The sequence below is a fragment of the Panthera pardus genome, unplaced genomic scaffold (assembly GCF_024362965.1).
Source record: "Panthera pardus isolate Hobbes unplaced genomic scaffold, ASM2436296v1 HiC_scaffold_3, whole genome shotgun sequence".
In the NCBI taxonomy this organism is placed as follows: domain Eukaryota; kingdom Metazoa; phylum Chordata; class Mammalia; order Carnivora; family Felidae; genus Panthera; species Panthera pardus.
The window spans coordinates 39,455,670-39,470,396 of record NW_026526876.1 but is presented as its reverse complement, the minus strand read 5'-3'; the positions used below and the strand labels follow the sequence as shown (position 1 = coordinate 39,470,396).

At 39.0% G+C, this 14,727-nt stretch overlaps 1 protein-coding gene across 19 annotated transcripts in view; it reads left to right on the top strand.

Annotated features, from left to right (window-relative positions):
• The window catches only part of MBTD1 (mbt domain containing 1), a 71,463-nt gene that overhangs the window by 53,061 nt on the left and 3,675 nt on the right, over positions 1-14,727 (top strand). For 15 of the 19 annotated variants that reach the window (XM_019415731.2, XM_053893037.1, XM_053893036.1 and 12 more), the window contains 6 exons: positions 131-235; positions 3,690-3,837; positions 4,705-4,787; positions 5,176-5,410; positions 5,952-6,029; positions 10,167-10,343. In XM_019415731.2, coding sequence (XP_019271276.1) covers positions 131-235; positions 3,690-3,837; positions 4,705-4,787; positions 5,176-5,410; positions 5,952-6,029; positions 10,167-10,343 — 826 coding nt within the window. Of the gene's footprint in view, positions 1-130; positions 236-3,689; positions 3,838-4,704; positions 4,788-5,175; positions 5,535-5,951; positions 6,030-10,166; positions 10,344-14,727 lie in introns of those variants that run through there. The other 4 variants (XM_019415739.2, XM_019415738.2, XR_008418815.1 and 1 more) reach the window with 3 other exon arrangements.

Below are 14,727 nucleotides of genomic sequence, written 5' to 3'. Positions count from 1 at the left end.
AGTTACAGTACTAGGTAGGTAGGAGAAGGCATTTGGTTTTTTCATCTGGTAAACATTTTCAAAGTGGTAATATTTATTATTAAAATGATAACATTTGTAACAGCCGATGTGCTTTCATGTAATTCTTTAGGTAAAAGAAGTAGACCAGAGTGGGGAATGGTTCAAGGAAGGAATGAAATTGGAAGCTATAGACCCATTAAATCTTTCCACAATATGTGTCGCGACTATTAGAAAGGTAAGACAATAGGTTTTAAAGTATAGAAATGCAATTGTAAGAACCGGGTTTAAGGTAATAGGAGAAGGAGGCCCTTAACATACTCATTTTGACATAAAATGTATGTATCTGGATCTTCACTGGGGAGAGGGTTGGTAGTAATTTTGAAATAAATTTCAGTTCTCTTATCAGTGGTTCTCTTTCTACGTAGCTTGTTGTCAAGATTGTCATCTTGAGTCTGCTGCCTCTAGTTATGGAAATATGTATCCTGAGTTAGAGGAAGAATATTTATCTAAATTACTTCTGGTCAAAGCTACTCCAACACAGAATTGCAACAAGGCCAAATTTATCTTCAGTTTACTGTTTTTCCCTTTGTGCCTTTTTTCTTCTTTTGGTAGTACTTTACTTCTTCTTTTTTTCTCTCTTCTGAAGCTGCGTTTATGAAAAGGTCTAGAAGAGTGGTTCTCAGTTCTCAGTAGGCATCAGAACACCCTGGGGAACTTAAAAAAATACAGGTGACCACACTTCTTAAATGCCTACCCCACCCTGTTCCGATTTCATCAGTCTGGTGGGGGGCCCTTGCGTTGGCATTTTTTAAAAGTCCCCAGGTAATTCTCCAGTTCCGCCATGGTTAAGAACCACTGGTCCAGAGTCTACCTATATAAGGGTGGAGCTTAAATTGTGATTTGCATTCAGCACAGTTTAAAGCCTTGAGCCAAAAGAATTAAAAACAGTTATGGTTGCTGCCGTGTCCCAGGCACTTGAGCTCAAGGTCACACAGCTAGACCAAACCGGCTCCAAGTTTTTGTTCTTCCTCTTTACCTGACCCAGTGATCAGAGTCACCTGGTATGATTTCAAACATAGATTTCCAAGACCTACTCCAGACCTACTCGAGCGGAATCACAAGAAGTATTACACAGGATAATGTATTTGTTTTAAAAATGATAAAGTTGTCTAAGTGATTCTGACAGTCAGGTTTGGGAACCCGTCCATTATGCCATGCTCTGTTCCATGAAATGAGAATGAAGCGTCCAGTGAGTAGAGCGTCAGACTTCGTGCGGGAATTACTTAGTTCATGCTCGCCACACTAGGTTTGGTTTGGACTCTAAATAAAAAGCTTACAGTCTTGTAGAACAAGGTAAGATACATAAAAATAAGTTTGATACAGGATTGACTATGACTTACATGTACACAATACTGTTGGGATTCACATAAAAGGGCACATTGTCTCAGAGGAATCGGGGAAAGCTCTATAGAAGGGAGGCTATTTGAAAACTTCACCTTGTAGGTTGGGAAAAACAGCCCAGCAGAGATGCAGGGAGGAAACTGTTGTGGAAAGAGAATGTGCACAAAAGCATCGAGATAGGAAAGCACAGGCCAGGTTTAGGAAGAGACTGAGTCGTTCGTACAATACACATCAAACAAGTCATACTGAGTATGGTGGTCAAGGCTTTTCTTTCATCAGGAACAGAGACCCATGCAAGTTAGCTCTAAGAAAGTTACCCTAAGGACATGGCAGTCTCACAGACAGACATGCAAGGACACAGGGATAAGAACTGGAAAGCTGTAAACCTAGTGTTATTCTCCCCAACTCTTGGGGACTCTTTGTCCCACCTCTTTCCTGCTCTGAGTCTCTGCCATTTTCCTTCACTCTTGTGATTGGTGTTCCTCTCACTCCGTCTCCCTGTGTGGCTGCTAGCTCCATCCTGTATCACAGCCTTTCAGGTCCAGTTCTGACCCATGATTTGACAATAGCCTCTATGTCTGTTAATGGTAATTACTGCGAGAGATTCTAGCTGAGCCCAGCCTTTGGCTTCGTCCCCTAAAGGTTAGATACTAGCCCCCAGCCCAGTCAGCTGTATTTGGAAAAAGAATCCGTGCTGAATGGAGGTAGCTCTTGCCAAAGGGATAGGCAGAGCTGTTAAGCTGGAAGAGGAAGTTATTATACACATCCACTATAGTAGAAACCACTAGAAAAAAGGCACTTGGGGGCAGAGACTAAAAGATGATTTAGAACCAGGCATGCAGGCTTTGAATACTCGGTCGGACCATCTGAGCTTTCTCTGGTGAACAGGTGAGTTGGAGAAGCTTTCTGGCGTGAATAGAGGTCATAACACAGGAAAGTTAAACTGTGTAAGAGGAGAAATGTCCGAAAAGGAAGCCTGAAAGCAGTGATCTCAAACAGTGCAGTGGAGACAGAATTCATGGCACAGAGAGAGGAACTAACATTAAGGGGAGTTGTGGGGTCTGGTGCTTGCTTACCTCTGAAGGTGACTTTGACAGCCTGCATGGACTCTGAGAGGGCGTGTGCAGCACTCAGGGAAAAGGCAGGACTGAGACCCTGCAAGGGAGACAAACTCCTGACTTCAATGGAGGAATTGTGGGTGTAGAGGTCAGTTATTGAAGCACTGGGTGTGGGTGATCTCAGCAAAACAGAGAGAAAAGGGCTAATATCAGAAATGTAAGGATTGGATGTGAAAGGACACTACCAAAAGAAGCCTCACCAATCAGAAGAGGTGAGAAGGTCGGGCAGTAGACTGTAATGTAATGAGAGTCTGGGAAAAAACGTCGCAGAAAGTTGAGAGTAGTCAGTGGATATCAGATATTTCAGGGAGGCTGAGGTTTGAGGAGGATAAGTGTTGGGAGAAAGGCTCTGGATTTGACAAACTAGGTCACTAGTGAAATTTGGCATTTTAGCAGGATCAGGACAGAAATCAGACTGCAAAGAGTTACATAGTATAAACCTTGAAGTGGGTCTCTGGGTGAAGTATATAGGAGTTCACTGTGCTATTTTTGTACCTTTTCTGTAAGTGTGAACTGTTTCAAAATTAAATATTTTTCAATATTTTTAATGCAATGAAAATTGGGAGACGTTAGATTATACAAGGTAGTGTTTTTGGAGCCAGGTACCAGTGGTAATAGCACAAGATGGAAAAGTTACTTTGTGGGATGGGGTACTACCTCTTAAAATAGTCAGGGGTGCCAAAGAAGGAATATGGGGACCCTTGCACGGGGTGGCCTTCGTTTCTGTCATACGGGAGCGTGGGTATCTGTAGCATAGGAGAGGGAAAGTGAAAGCTTGACGAAGGTAGAAAAGGTTTGGAAAAACTCCTCTGCGAAATCAGAAGGAAAGGAGTAGAGTTACCGAGTAGGACGCAGAGCCGCGCTGAGACTAGACGGTTAAATCGGAGAGGAGCACTCAGCCCTGTTTCATGGGCCACAGCAGCCAGCACCTCAGCCATCCGCAAAGGCACCGCTTTTCCTACGCCTCTGAGGTCACTCTGTGTAACCCTGCTTTTGTTGCTGGTGCACACTGCAGTCCGCATAGGTTCTTCCCGTTCGAGTTGCTAGCGTAATGCAGTGAGGAGACCGTTATGTGGTAGATTTTCATTTCTTGTAGAGTGTCACTTAAAGGATCACTTTTACAATAGTGGTGTCTAATTTCAAATACTTGAAATTCTCTTAATTTGAAAGGTGCTGGCTGACGGATTCCTGATGATTGGGATCGATGGCTCAGAAGCAGCAGATGGATCTGACTGGTTCTGTTATCACGCAACCTCCCCTTCTATTTTCCCTGTTGGTTTCTGTGAAATTAACATGATTGAACTTACTCCACCTAGAGGTATTTCATCCTAATGTGAACGCTGGGTCTTTATCCTTGCCTTCTTTTTACGTGGTATCTATTTACATCATTTAACACAGCCCTGGGTTTTTTTTTTTGCTGTGTGGACATCTTACATGTGTTCCTGTATGCAAACATACATACACATAACAAGAGCTGTGGGGTGCTATACACACATAAAGCACTATATTCTAGCTACCTTTGATAAATTATATTAGTATAGAATTTTTCCTGTGTATCTGTACATTTTGTAATATGAATTGGTATTCTCGAGCCCTGTGGAGATGGTGATGTAGGTTATGGCATACATAAACGTTTTTTAAAAATAGATACAGGCTAAAGCCTTTGAGGGAAAGCAAGTTTCCATCTTTAGAATACCATGTGGCTTTTTTTTTTTTTTTTAAAGGCATACCCTTAAATAGCTCTCAAGTCTTAACTAGTGACTTTCCTAATTTCAGTATCTGAGCGTTGGGTTTTTCTCTTCAGAAAAGAAGGGGGGAAAACTAAAAACAGAGGCCTATAAAATAGCGTTTGCCCAGCAGAAAAATATCACTGTGACATATGAAATGCTAGACTATCCTAAGCGTAGGATTACAAAAGCAAAAGTTTATAATTCTTCTGGTAGACAGGAGAGAGACACTCTTGCATTGGGTAAGTAGGTGCACCTGTGTCTGTCTAGAAAAAGAAGAAATCCTTATAACATGGAGGAATTATTGCATTAAATAATGTGAGTGCAAGAGTTAAAGTTTATTATATAATCTAAAGTCCCGAGATTTTAGTGTGTACTGAGTTAACCTTTTATATCTACGTTTTAATATGATGGTAATTTTAAATGAACTGCCAGTTAAATCAGGTGTGTTTTTTCAGGTTACACAAAACTTCCTTTTAAATGGTTTGACTACCTCAGGGAAACTGGCTCCATTGCAGCACCAGTAAAACTATTTAATAAGGTAAATTTAAATAATGGCATAATTATGTGGAATTTTTTTGATGCCTCACGAATGCAGATCATTGTTGGTCAAAATGTGTTTGCTTTATATTAGAACTTCTTAATGGAGATTAGTATAAACAGAACAATATATTTTCTTTACCTAGGAAATGAAGCTTGTTTTCAAACTTTGCTTCATTTTTAATCTGAGTAAAACAGAAATTAATACATTTCCTGACTAGTTCTGAAATGCTTCACCTTCACATGCCTTAATAATTAGAGAAGAATTTGCGATTTTTTTTTGGTTTAAATTAGGTTATTTGGATCCGTCGCTGCTTTTGTTTCTTAGTGATGGTGGACTCGGGCATACTTCTTCTCACCAGTGTTCCTGTTGTGCTTCTCCATGTCAGGATGTTCCAAATCACGGATTTCGTGTAGGAATGAAATTAGAAGCAGTAGATCTCATGGAGCCACGGTTAATATGTGTAGCCACAGTCACTCGAATTATTCATCGTCTCTTGAGGATACATTTTGATGGATGGGAAGAAGAGTATGATCAGTGGGTAGACTGTGAGTCCCCTGACCTCTATCCTGTAGGGTGGTGTCAATTAACTGGATATCAGCTACAGCCTCCAGCATCACAGTGTAAGTTGGTATACAGAAAAGGTGTCCTTTTGTAAAAATCAGCAATTCTCCAGAGGACTATTTCACATAAATCATCTTGTGAGCTCACAGGACAAGAATATTCCTTTATCTGATTGGTTGCCAGGTAAGATCTTAAGATTCACCAACAATATCCCAGAATCAGACCATGAGTACCATGGCAGTGTGAACTCAGTAGTCGGTTACATGATGACTGTAGAGACACGACAGTAAGAGCACCCACCAAATTAGACTTGTTTTAACGAGTTTGAAAGTATAAGCTAAAATTTATTGGTATACATATATGTGTGTGTGTGTGTGTGTGTGTATATATATATACATATATATATAAAATAAGTGCTTATTGATTAAGTAGTGGAATCTGTGGTATCATGGGTTTTACAGGAACAAGCACCCTTATTTTCAAAGCATCATGTACTTTTATAAGTATAATGGCCTTGGTAAAGATAATCTATCTAAGTTGTATCTAGAGTTGTATGCTTGCAGTGCTTATCTGGTACCAATTTTCCCTTTTATTTTTCAGCATCAAGAGAAAGCCAATCAGGTTCATCAAAACAGAAGAAAAAGGCTAAGTCCCAGCAATACAAAGGACATAAGAAAAGTGGGTCACCACATGGTGTTTATATACATTTTCTAAGTTATTAACCAGTTGGGGTCATGGTTTTCTTGCACAGAAACGAATATACCATACAAGAGCTGATGACTGTGCATTATGTAAATTATGCTTAAAGGTGCAGTATGCCATAAAAGGCAAACCTTTTCAGTAATGAGAAACACTTATGTTTTAGTTGACAAGAAACATGATTACCATCATATTTTAAAACCTATATGGTAAAGAAGAGAATACAAGTAGTTCTTAAAATAATATGCAAACCTACTGAAAATTAATTCTTTTTTTTAAACTTTAAAAAAATAAATGCTTGATACTTACAAGAGACTTGGAGCCTAGGAAACCCATCCTTCATAAACCAAAACAATCTTTCTAGAATGAGACTTACATAAAACTCAAGTTGATGGCTAACAAAGTCAGGCTTAAGAATGTTTTTTTAAAGTGTGTTTTCTACATTATGTTTTACCTTACAGTGAATGATTATGGCCATTAATAGCCAAAATAACATAATAAAATATATTGATAACTCTATTCATATGAGTTGATAACTCTATTAATAACTCTGATACTGATATTGATAACTCTATTGATAACATTGATAACTGTAATCATATCTAAAGATATGATTCTTTTCAAAGTCCCCCACCATAGGAAACCACAAGTTTTTCTCTTCACGAAACTTGTCATGGAATATTTCGTTCTGAGATCAGATTATTTTTATGTAAGGATATTTTTAAAAGTAACAAGTATGTTTGAGGATTAAAACTAAAACAGATTTTTCAAGCTGACTTGCCATATGTTCAAATAAGTGTTAATCTGTCTCATTAACAACCAAGAGACTGAAGCAGCATGAAGAACCAAATATACCCTTACTTTCTGATTATCGTCATTTATGTATAATTCCTTTCTCACTGGGGACTACAAACTTTCCCCACCCACTGCCATGGCGCTCTCATGTCCTCCCGGCATGGAACCCAAGTCAGATTCAACAGGGATAACCTCCAGGCCTTTCTCTCGCACTCTCTTTTATATTAGAGGTATAGGTTTCCCATTTGCCCATAGTTATTTTGCCCACTAGCTGCTTGCCATGTTTGATATTCACCTAAAAGAACTTTAGAGAGCATTGCCAGACAGGCAGATGGAAGCGATCCCCAACATATCTGGAAATGATGAGGAAGAATTCACAAGGCAGCTTTGTCAGTGGACTAACCATAGCACATGTGATCCCTAAGCTTTCTGTGAGATTGGATAGCACAGCCTGCTTTGGCCTGTCTCCTCACTTTCTATTGGACAAGACTGAGAGAGATTTCAGAATTTTTTTCCCAAGGTGTTACAAACATTTATTACTCCGTGGCTATGTGACATATAATTTTTAGGACTAATTTCTGAGCACTGGGTACACAATTCACACACCTCCCTCACTGTGACTCTTGCGGGTTTGTTTCCAGCTTACGGGGTTTAATTATTTTGGATTAATGGGCCATGGGAAGAAGTAAGAAACTAATGAAGTGATATCAGTATGCCAGTTTATAGTGACATTTAATAGTACCACATTTCTGGGTTAGCTGGAAAAAGGAATTTAGCTTTAAATGTATAACATGTTCTTTAACTGTAACATTGCAAGAGCTCTCAATATTGAGAGCAATATTGAATGCAAAGGCATCATCTTTGATGCCTTTAACTTGTCCTTTGGACATATGAAGGAAAAGGACTATAAACCCACAGTCCCTTATTAGAAACCTTTGGGACCAGATGTGTTTTGGAATTCAGAATTTTTCAGATTTTAGAAAAGAAGTGTAGTATGTAGCATATATTATGTAACACTGCTTACAGACTCTGGCACATTTTCTGAGACAAAATATATGTAAATGTTTACATTAAGTGGGCCAAATAAAGATTATAAATAGTATCACCAAGTGAGATCTGGTTTTGTTGCCAAAGTTTTACAGAAAAACTGTGGATTTTGGAATTGAGGATAAGGAATATAGTGCCATGTGAATGAAGAAGAAGCAGTCTTCATTGTGAGGGTACTCTCTGTTCCTTTTATTTTTTTATAATGCTCACCAGATAGTTGATTAGAAATTTTTCCCACAAAACTTTACTTGCCCCAATAAGAAAGATTTTGGGGTCCATGAACCTAATTTGTCCATTGCATATGCAATGTCAACAGCAGATTGGCCACAAACCCTATTGTTTTTAAATTTGCCTACAGATTCCTTACAGCTCTGTGGTTTCATCTTCTAGCTCTTTGGTCTTTTTGTCCTGAAAATCCTCCATCAGTGTGTTCTTTGGTAGTGTTGTGTTTTTGTTTGGTCTTTTTTTTTTTTTTTTAAACAGAAATAGATGGTTGGCTTCATTGTTCTAGCTTGTTTTGTAATGATCTGTGTTCATTCTATAGAGGGACAACTTCTAGTGCTTTTAGAAAATAGAGTCATGTTCTGCCAAGAGGATCATATAGACCGTTGTATGCATGTGATCTGTCCAATCTGAAAAGCCTTAATTTTTTCAGGGTTTAGTAATTCTAGAGCAGGAAACCCAGCACTAATTTCTGAACCATCTTCAGGGGCTGTTATAGGTAGGAGAGAGTTGGAGAACCTCCTTGCGTTTTAACTTGCATGTGTGTGGGACATGAGGAAAAGCCTAAACGATTGCTGCACATGATTTTGGTTTGGCAGCTGCAAGTTGAATGTGTACTTGCGATTACTTCTAGCTTAGTTATCAGACCATTTTACATAGGAGGTACTGTGTAACTTAGATTTATCTTGTAGCCCTGATTTCATGAAGCCTAAGTTCTGATTGCTCTTGCCTGAGTCATTTGTGTACTCTGGAAGAAAATAGGTATAATTTCTAGTCCCAGAGATATGTAAGTATCCTTTAGCTTTCAACCTGACTAATGGAATATGTTGGTGGTTTACTATTTGCAAAGTTTAGTGTACTTTTTTTGCTGGTGAAAGCATTGTATAAGTCTTCGAAGGCTTATGTTTGCTTAGGAAAACTATAATCAAAAGGGCGTTTCAGAAGATATTAGATTGCTTAAGTACTTGCGGGCAACGAGCTTTATATTTTAGAAATGGTTTTCAGTGTAAGAATTACAAGTGTTATCTAAAAGACTAGACTGTAAACCAGAAGGTAGGGGAGCACATTTCATATCAGTACAATCCTGCCACCTGGATACTGCATTTATTCAACTGATTCTCCCTGAAAGCCAGTGTTTGGCCTTGTCTGGGCAGTGGAATGCTACCCTGCAGTCGGGTTTTAAAACCTTCTTTCTCTCCTGTTGGATTGTCAACCCCCTCAAGCTAAAATTTTCTTGAAGGAAGTTAGCCAGCTATTCCCCACACAAAATGCTCTCTGTAGTTCATTTTGTTTTATTTTATATTTTTTTAAGTATTTTATTTTTAAGTAATCTCTACACCCAACATGGGGCTCACACTCATGACCCTGAGATCAAGAGTCAGCATGCTTCATTGACAGCCAGCCAGGCACCGTGCTTTGTGTTTTTTTAAATTGATTTAAGAATCAGGAACCAGAGGAGCACCTGGGTGTGTCAGTGGGTGAAGCGTCTGACTTTGGCTCGGGTCATGATCTCATGGTTCATGGGTTTGATCCCTGCCTCAGGCTCTACGCTGATAGCTCTGAGCCTGCTTTGGATTCTCTGTCTCCTTCTCTTCCCCCCCCCCACCCCCTCTCTCTCTCTCTCTCTCTCTCTCTCTCTCTCTCTCTCTCTCTGTGTGTCTCTCTCTCTGCCCCTCCCCCACTTGCACTTATGTTCTCTCTCAAAAATAAATAAACATTTAAAAAAAAAAAAAAAATATATATATATATATATATAATTTATTTACGTATTAGCGTGTGTGTATATCCTTTTTTTTTTTTTTTGAAGAGAGTCAGGAACCAGGATTACCAGGCTCTCAGAGACCAGAAATAATCTCCCCCCCCCCCCATTCACCCCCAACATACACACCCACGTGTACACACACTCACACTCCTTGTTTTCAGAAACACAGACCTTGCATAGTTGGTTCTCTTTTCAGAGTATCCTATGCAACATAATCTTTCCTAGTTATATTGCACTTTTCTTACCACGCATGTAAGTAAAAGCTTACTTTAGTCTGACTTGATATTTAGAGAGGAAGATGCCAGTTGGGAAGAAGCCTGTCAGTTTGTCGAGCCTGCCCATGACAGGTGGGGTGCGGAGGAGCTTCTCTGGTGACGAAGAGTTGACTCCTCCTCCAGCACAGACAGCCCCGGAGGCCTTCCCACCTCCCAGCACTAGCCGAGAGTTCATTCCCAGCCTCAAAACAGGTAATAGTCCCGTCAGCACCTCAGGTACTACAGGGGGTGAAAGTCTGGGCAGGGCGGTGGGAGACAAAGCATGGTCTGGCGTGACAGATGCTGACTCATTAAATTTTTATTTTTCTTTCAACTAAAAACTTCATCTTCACTAGTCCTTGGTAGTCACTTCACTAAGTTAAGTCATCAGGGAGGGGTTTTTATTTTATTATAAACCACTTCTGAGCTTCAGATGAGGAGAAAGCTCATCATTCCAGTTGGTGGAATTGAGAGGCAGCATGTCCTGGTTCGTGGTTTCATTAAAATGGCTGAACATTTTCCATTGCAGAATTCCATGTAGCTTGACCAGGGGAGAAGCACACCGTTAGGGATCAGTCTGATTAATCAGAGCCAAATATGAGGCTTTGCATGCCCATGGAATTTTGGTTCTGGTGGTAACATTTACCACAATCTTAGTTGAATAACATGGACTTGGAAATACAGTCTTGTGTAATTTCGGTGTTGAATTTGAGTAAAATTTAATTCCCATTATTTCACGCTTATGTACTTACAGTGATTAAGTAAGTGACATTTAATTTGAATTTAATTGGTTTGGCGAAGCTACTAGCTTGTAAGGAATGCAAAATGTTTTGCCCTTTGTAATTGCTAAGAACAAACATAGCACCATAAAATACTAGAAAGGTTTCACTTGCGTGTGATGAACCTCAGACAGGAGTGCGGAGGAGAGCACTTAGAAGCCAGAGTTGTCTTAGCCTTGGCATATGTTCTGCCATATCCTAATTATTGCTTTTAAACTCCCTTGTTTTATTTAATCTGTATTCTTTAAAATGCCTTTTGTATGTTGAAAACCCTGATGGGTGTTGATACCTAGCTGTGTTTTCTTCTTCTTCCTCCTCTGTTTGTAATATCTTTATACCTGAAGTTTTGGGGGACTTGGGGGTTTTGGGGGGTGGGGGACAGGAGTGCCATTTTTAAGATACGTTCTTTAGCTTTAGTCTCCTTACCAGGGTATTAGGTCATCTTCATTCTTCCTACTCTGTCTTTCTGAAGATCACTCTAATAATATCCTTATTTCTAGAAGAAATTACTTTCTTTTGTATAAAAAGTAGATGAGGACTGCAAATATGAGTTTATCTGCTCTTTAATGGAAAAACATTTAAAGTCTATCTAAAGAGCATTTCAGTTTCTTTTCTTGTTTGTCTCTTTTGTTTTGACCTTGTTATTTATGAAATAGTCTTTAAGCAATTAACTGTAGATATTGTGAGCTCTGAATACGTTTGAATTTTTATTGGGTTTTGTTGGATTTATTGGCATTTTTATCGGGTTTTAAGAATTAGACTAATTTAGAAGGTGCGTGTCACATTTTGTAAGATGTTACTAATTCATGTATAATAGAACCTAAGTTCTAGGATTGGCAGAACCCAAGAACTTAAGAGTATATGCATGGGATGGAAACCACAGGGTCTCCTAAGTGACTTCCTTCTTCCACCGGTGTCTGTAGTGTCTTCTGAGCTGGGGGCACATCATGTGGGACTTGGTGTGATTTTACTCTGGTGAAACTGTGGTACTACATTGCTATCTGAACTACCTGGAAGCTACAGTTTGATTAGCTACTCAGAGTTTATTACTTCTGGACTTCCAGCTAGGAAAATAGGATTTCCATTAGTTCATCTCCTGAAATATTAGTGATGAGAGTCAGCAAAGTGACTTCCTTTTAAGAACGGAGCTAGAAAAATGCACTTGCGCCACATTCAGCCACAGGATCTATTTTATTTCATCCATCATTCATTGAGTATAAGGCCTAGAAAGGAGAAATGATTCGTGTGAAGATACCAGACCGGCATTGTTTTAGGTTCCATGAAAACCGTCAGACTGTGCATCAAAGCATTCCACATCTGAGTGAGCCTTTCACCTTTCTCTTGAGTTACTTTTTTTTAAGCACATTATTTCCATATTTTAACATGAGTGGAAGCATACTCCAGAAATTTGTTGTTTATAGTAAATGCAGATAGTTTCAGGATGTGCTTTAGAATCTCGACTTACCTTTGTCCCATTTCAAAAAAACAAACATCCATTTGAATGGAACGTTTGGTCTGAAGCACAGGAACTCTTTTCTCATTCATTTAGCCATCTGATCATCCTAGAACAAGATACTGTTTTAACCAACCTTTTATTGTGGGTACTGCACCTTTAATGAAACATGGTTTGTTGTGTTTTGTTTTTTTTTTTTTCTTTTCCATGTATTTATTTTCATGGTATTGTTCAAATGTCCTTAACAATTAATATGTGTTGGTTAGATTTAAAGGTTAACCATTATATTCTTGATAGTCTCCATAAAAGTATCGTTAATTATATTACGCAAAAGAAGAACTGCACAGTCGTGTTTACTTTGAGTTTCCCAACAATCTGATTGGTGTTTGTTTTGCTGTTATTATAGGCTTAGTGTATTCGCTTTTCTGTCTTTGGACTATTGAATTTTTTAACACCACTACCAAAACAAATACCAAAGTAAAATGAAGTGAATTGACCTCTCTCAAAAGAGTATTCTTTAAATTATTAAGATATCAAATACCATTATTCTTTTAAAGATTTTTTTTTAAGTAATCTCTACACCCAGTGTGGGGCTCAAACTCACCACCCCGAGATCAAGAGTCCATTGCCTTACCAACTGAGCCAGCCAGGCACCCGAAAGACCACTATTTTTTAAACTAATCTTTGTAAATATGATCAGGAAGAAAGTATTTTTCTGTGACTGCACTACTTGACTTTAAAAATATAACCATTTTAATATTGTTCCACATGGTGGTACTATCTAGTTAGTGATTCAGGTAAACTCAGTTGGCTTACTGTTCATCTAAATACTCTCTGAGCCCTAATTCTTCTCATAAATGGACTTTTTTCTTTCTGTATAAGCAGTTCCCAGTTTCCATTCCATATATGTGCACATCGTCTTGTTCCAATTGTAATGAAAAGATCCGTAATGGAAAAAACAAAACTTGCACCTTTGATTTGAAGACGAGTTATCTCAGAGAGTAACACAGCCAGCACGAGTGGGAGTCACACGTTGCTCAAACGCGATTGTGGCAGGCACCGCGGCCCAGGGAGGCTTGCGCTGGCAGTCAGCTCCCCCAGCCACAGCCCCTGGAAAAGCTGGCTGTCTGTGGCCAAGTGTCCCTACTTTCCAGGGTCTTAATGGGAAATCTCTTGCTTCCAAATATTCAGTCAAATTTAAAAGAACCATGGGAGGAGGGAGTGGGAAGGACACAGTTTGTGACCTCTGATTTAACACATCCTTGTGCTGAAGAAATTGGAGAAGGAAGGGAGCACTGCTCACCGTGGGATTGGATCCCAGTCAGTGTGTTAGCATACAGGACCACCCATTCTTTCCAGTATTTGGAGCTTGACCAGCCCAGTTTTGGTTAAACGGTAACTTCTTTAAGAAACCTGAATACCTTTCTGAGAAGTTGGTGGTTACTAAGACTAGTTTTTAGCACCTAGCTGAGACCATTTTTATTTAAAAAGTAGGGAAGTAATTTTTTGAAGGAGAGTTCTGTAGGAAGTAACGGTAGACCATGAACCTCCAGGAAAGGATTCAGAGGAATCTGAAGTTACTGGATAATTGTGTTGAAGGACAGTAACTTCAGAGGGATTTATTTTTTTAAAAAAGGAAAATTTCAGTATTAAGTAGCCTCAAGTTTTTGCCCAAGGCCACTGCTGGGCCCAGCAAAGAAGACAATTTTTTCTTCATCTTTGCCCATGCATTAGAAAGAAGCCTTCCTGTCCCTAACGACTCTGACTAGCATGACTTCAGTGGCTGTCAAGAAATCTAAACCCCACTGAAAATACTAGAAACTTAAAAACAGTTGTCCACAGAAATAAAGACTTACTAGAACATGGCCTGTTTATGAATCGAGGACCGCCTAGACTGTTGGGTTTGTCTTCATTAAAAAGGAAGTCATCAGGGGCACCTGCCTGGCCCAGTCGGTAGAACATGCAACTCAGTCTCAGGGTCATGTGTTCAAGTTCCATGTTAGGCGTGGAGCCTACTTAAAATTTTAAAAAAGGAAGTCCTCAGATCCTCCGATAAGGACTCAGGCAGTACTGCTGTTAGGTGATGCTGTTGCCATCATTAGCCATTTTGCACCAATGATTTTCACATTGCTGATGTCAGTAAAGTTTTATTTTACCTAAAATGATTGTTCAAGTTTTCCATGATTTTAGTTTTAACATAGGTGTTGATCCAATATCAGATTTATGACTTATTTTTATGAATATGAAAATTATGTATAAACATAACATGTCTATCATAGATGATATCATACTTTATATTATTTATAATACTGTTTTACTATTATTACCAAATTTATATCTTTTTTCTACAGGGAGTCTTTTTAAT